The 4,840-nt window shown below is 44.9% G+C and overlaps 1 protein-coding gene across 1 annotated transcript; it reads left to right on the top strand.

The window, feature by feature from the left end:
• The first annotated feature begins 3,041 nt into the window (after positions 1-3,041).
• LOC115720312 (uncharacterized) lies at positions 3,042-4,840 on the top strand. The gene is made up of 3 exons (XM_030649465.2): positions 3,042-3,193; positions 3,295-3,812; positions 4,083-4,840. Exons 1-3 carry the CDS (start codon positions 3,042-3,044, stop codon positions 4,838-4,840), a joined length of 1,428 nt encoding a protein of 475 aa, XP_030505325.2.

Here is a 4,840-nt window from a genome sequence, read left to right as displayed (position 1 = left end):
TAGCATTTCTCCAAATGCAAGTAAACTCTGTTGGAGATTATCATCAGTAAAACCCTATGTCTGATAAATCTAGGAATCTTTATTCACATAGTCATGTTTACTTTCCAATGTGTTGACGACACAATAAACAGGATCAAGTATGTGAAAAGGGTTTCAGATTAATTTATACATTATGTACATATAATCATGAAATAAATCATGTGAACCATGCAACATTAAATGTTATTTCTGATTTATATTAATAAGTAAATCTGATTATATTGAAATGAGTTTTATTTAGGGCATAAAACCCAACAAACTCACCCCCTCTCTAAATACGATTGTTGCTTCTCTGTTAATCATACTGATGTAGCTTGTGAGAGGATTAAGGAGAAGAGTACCAGGGATATGGTTGTAAGTAGTGGTTCCGTTGGACGTGAGCTCGGAGGTGGTGCGATGGTAGTGTGCCTGGCGAAATCGCTGATTCCACTTCTGGAGAAAGGTGTGATTCCTCTGACCATGGGAGCGGGTCCGTTAACCCGTGCTGAAGCCTCGAGATCTATGCGTCGCCGGTCCTTGAGGGGACAGAGAGAAGGTCTGGTACAATCGGCGTGGCGTCCGAAGGCGGCTGGCGATGAGATTGTGACTGTTCCTCATTTGGGTGTCCATTCCCTTTCACCCAAGCTGAATATTGGAAAGCCTTCTGAAACTTTTCCTTTAAAAGAGACCATTTTGAATTTGGTTGGGATTGACGAGGCTAACGTTGAGGATAGCTTGAGGTGTCAAAAGAATAGGGTCAATCGGTTGACCCCTACTATTGACCACGTGGCATGTGAGAAAGAGGGGCCGGTCCATTTAAATTCCTTCAATAAGTCTTGTGGGCCTCCTATGTTGGCAAATAATGAGCCGCTTGGTCCAAGTTATGGGCTGGGAGTTAATACCAATATTAATTCTAATGGCAAGTTATTTTCTAGGCTTTATGATATAGGCTGCGGGAGTGGTGTTAAGACCATTGAAAGGAAGGTTGGTGGGCCGGGGCCTATTAGTGTTGGGCCGGTTCATAACAGTGATTTGATAATTACGCCTGTGGCTATTATTGCCAAGGAAAAAGAGGATAACAACATCTCTAGTACCTCAGTTTTGGGACATGACTACTATGAGCACCTTGATGAAAAAAGAGCTCTTACAAAATTCTTTCAAGCTCAAGAAGGCTATCTCCATGAACTGGCGGAGTTTGCTTCTCATGGCCCTATTAAAAGAAAAGCGGGTCTTTGTGACATTGGGGTTCAACCAACTTCGGAAACTAATGAGACAACCACTCCGGTGAAGAAGCGAAGACTAGATGTTGAGTCTCACTCATTAAAGACCGTGCCTAAATGGAATTTAAGAAGAGTTAAGTGTGTGGTTAGGGATTTTCCACGTGGTGTGGGCCCCTGAGTCAATGAGCCGGATGGATCTAGTGATTTGCCTGGTGATTTTGAGGAGCCGTCTTTGGGTGATGGGAGTTCTCCAATGGCCGTCTCTGCTGGTCACTCCCATTAGGTAGACAAACCAATCTCTGCCAGTCAATCCTTGAGACTCACGGCTTGGAAGGCGAGGGCCAGGTTGACGGATATTGCTATCCCTGAGAAGGATCTTGGTATTATTGATGATGTGGGCTCAGCAGTGGGCTCTCCTTACAACAATTTTTCCCCTGTGGAGGAGGTGGACAGCCCTCCTCCACAGGATCCATGAGAGGCATTGCTTGGAACTATAGAGGGTTGGGGCAGACCTCTATAGTTCTGGAGATTAAAGCACTAGTTCGGTCGTGCTCGCCTGACTTCTTATTCATTTCTGAACTTAAAAGTGACCCCGCTCACTTGGTAAGTTCTCTAAAAAACTTGGACTTTTACTTTAATATTATTGTTCCTGCGATTGGTGGTGCAGGTAGCCTCCTGTTAGCTTCTAAAGGCGGGTTTTGAATTTGAAACTATCTGCATTTCTAAGAACCACATCTCTAGTTTTTTGTACTCGGACCCTGCGCATCATCCTTGGTTTCTGTCGTGTGTTTACGGCCCGCCTTACTTCAATGAGAAGATATTGTTCTGGAGGAATCTGATGGATCTTGGTCTCAAGTTTGGGGGACCTTGGTTGATCCTTGGGGGCGTTAACTTTGTATTGAAGAGCTCTGAAAGGATGGGATCAAGGGGGAGAGATCAGCTTTTGCCTGTCATTTCTGATTTGGTCAATAGTTCGGGATTGATTGATTTGCCTGTTAAAGGCGATTTTCTCACCTGGGATAACCATCGTGATGGTGAGGCACATGTCAAATCGGCCCTTGACAAGGCTTTATCCAACGCTCAGTGGCTGGGCCTTTTTCCGAAGGTGGTTGTTCATTCCTGCCACACATGCAATTTGGATCACCGTCCCTTGGTTATCAGGACTGTGGACCAGGAATCCAAACCTAGAAAGCTTTTCCAGTTTGAAGCCTGGTGGACCAGGGATCCTCGTAGTGCGCTTGTTGTGGAGAGTGCTTGGGGCTCTCTATCCCATAGTTGGCCCTCGGCAAGAATTTTCAAGAAGGTGAGGCTACTCGCCTGACGCTTAGTAATTGGAGTAGGAATCAGTTTGGGAAATTAGATTCTCGCATTGCTCAGCTTGAATGTCATCTGAACCTGATTCAGGGTCGTTCGGCTGGGACTAGGGCTTGGGCTGAGGAGGTGGAGGCAGGAAAGTCTCTTAACGAGGCTTTGAGACAAAGAGTCGTGTACTGGCAGCAAAGATCCCAGGTGTCTTGGATCAAGGATGGTGATAAGTGCTCGAAGTTCTTCTTCACTACGACCACCATAAGAAATAGGAGAAATGCGATTGAGAAAATCTTAAATAATGATGGGGTGTGGTTGAGTAGCAGGTCGGACATTGGAAAAGAATTCTGAGATTTTTTGGGAAGCATTTTTAAAAACTCGGTGTATGGACCTTTAGAGAGCCTTAATGGCCTGGTCCCAGACCCCCTTTCTCTCGAGGAGCAAAAGGACCTGGTTGTCGTGCCTAATCCTTAGGAAATCAGACAGACTCTGTTCTCTATGGGTAGTCTGAAAGCTCCAGGCCCTGATGGTATGTCGGTGCTGTTCTTTAAGCACTATTGGAATACGTTTGGGAGTGACTTCTGTGATGCTGTTGAGGAGTTCTTTGCCTCCGGCCACATGCACAGTGGAATCAATGCAACAAATTTGTCGTAATTCCAAAAGTTGATAACCCTAAGAAGGTCTCTCAATTTAGACCTATCTCTCTCTGCAATGTGATCTACAAGGTCATCTCCAAATCCCTGGCTAACAGAATCCGGTCGGTGCTTCCCAAACTAATTTGCCCCACTCAAGTGGCGTTTGTGCCAGGCCGTAGCATCAATGACAATAATGTTTTGGTCCAGGAAATCATTCACTATTTCAAACGCAAGAAGGGTAAAGAAGGCCTATTCGCAATCAAAATTGATTTGGTGAAAGCCCATGTTAAACTTAGCTGGAGTTTTATTGATCATGTCCTCAATACCTTCAAGGTTCCTGATTTATTCCGGCAATGGGTTTCGCAGTGTATTACTACTACTACTTTTAACATCCATCTTAATGGAGGAAGGGTGAGCAATCTTACTTCTGAGTGTGGGTTGCGACAAGGGGACCCCCTATCCCCGTATCTTTTTATTTGGGCTGCTGACATTCTTTCTCGAATCCTGGAAAAGGCAATTGAGGAAGGAACTATTAAAGGCATCACGCTGAGTAGAGATGGGCCTACTTTATCTCACCTTTTCTTTGTTGATGATCTTATTCTTGTGGGTAGAGCGACAATTGCTAAAGCCAAAGGTATTTAGAGCTGCATTGAGAAATTTTGTAACTGGTCAGGCCAACGGGTTAATAAGCTCAAAACCTCTATTTTCTTTAGCAATAATACTAGTGGCGGAATGAAAAGAGGTATCATGTAGGAGTTGGGACTCAACCTACCTACCACGAATATCAATTACTTGGGGCTCCCGCTTTTTAGTTCTAACCGTAAGGATGCGGATTTCAACTTCATCCTAGACAACCTTATGTCGAAGTTACACGGATGGAAGTTAAAATTGCTTTCTAAGGCAGGTCGGGCCACTCTTATTAAATTTGTGGGTCTGGCACTGCCAGTTTACACCATGCAAACTACTAAGCTCTCTAAGAAACTTGCTTCAAAAATTGATGGTATGGTGAGGGATTTTTGGTGGGGCTGTGAGCAAGGTAACCGTGGCCTTTACCTTAAGGCGTGGGACCACATGTGCCTTCCTAAAGCGAGAGGTGGTCTTGGATTTCGAAAGACTGCGGAATTAAACCAAGCTTTCTTGGCAAAATGGGGATGGGCCCTTATTAACGAGGATCAGTCGCTTTGCTGCAGAGTGTTGAGAGCCAAAGATCTGAAAAGTAAACCTTTTGTGGATGCTACCTATAATAATGCTGATTCTTGGTTTTGGAAAAATGTGGTCAAGACTAAAGCTATCCTCAAAAAAGGCGCTTGCAAACTCATCTCAAATGGGGAAGACACAAACATTAGGTCGGACCCCTGGGTGGTTCATGGGACGGATTTCTACCCGAAACCCATCTCTTCCTACCCTAGGAGCGTTGAGAAGGTCTCAGAGTTGTTGTTGAGTAATGGGGACTGGGACCTCTCCTTGTTAAGGGCTATGTTCGACTCTGCCACGATTACGAACATCCTGAAAGGGGGTAGACCTAGCGGCCAGGGAAGAGATAAGTGGATATGGACTAGAGAGGGCTGTGGTAAATTCACTACTAAGTCTGCCTATTTGACACATGCGTATGATAGAGCCCCGGCCTGTGTGGTGGCTCCGGCCTTATGGAACAAACTTTGA

This window comes from Cannabis sativa, chromosome 2 (genome assembly GCF_029168945.1).
Source record: "Cannabis sativa cultivar Pink pepper isolate KNU-18-1 chromosome 2, ASM2916894v1, whole genome shotgun sequence".
Taxonomy (NCBI): Eukaryota; Viridiplantae; Streptophyta; class Magnoliopsida; order Rosales; family Cannabaceae; genus Cannabis; species Cannabis sativa.
This window is presented reverse-complemented; position numbering and strand designations above follow the sequence as displayed.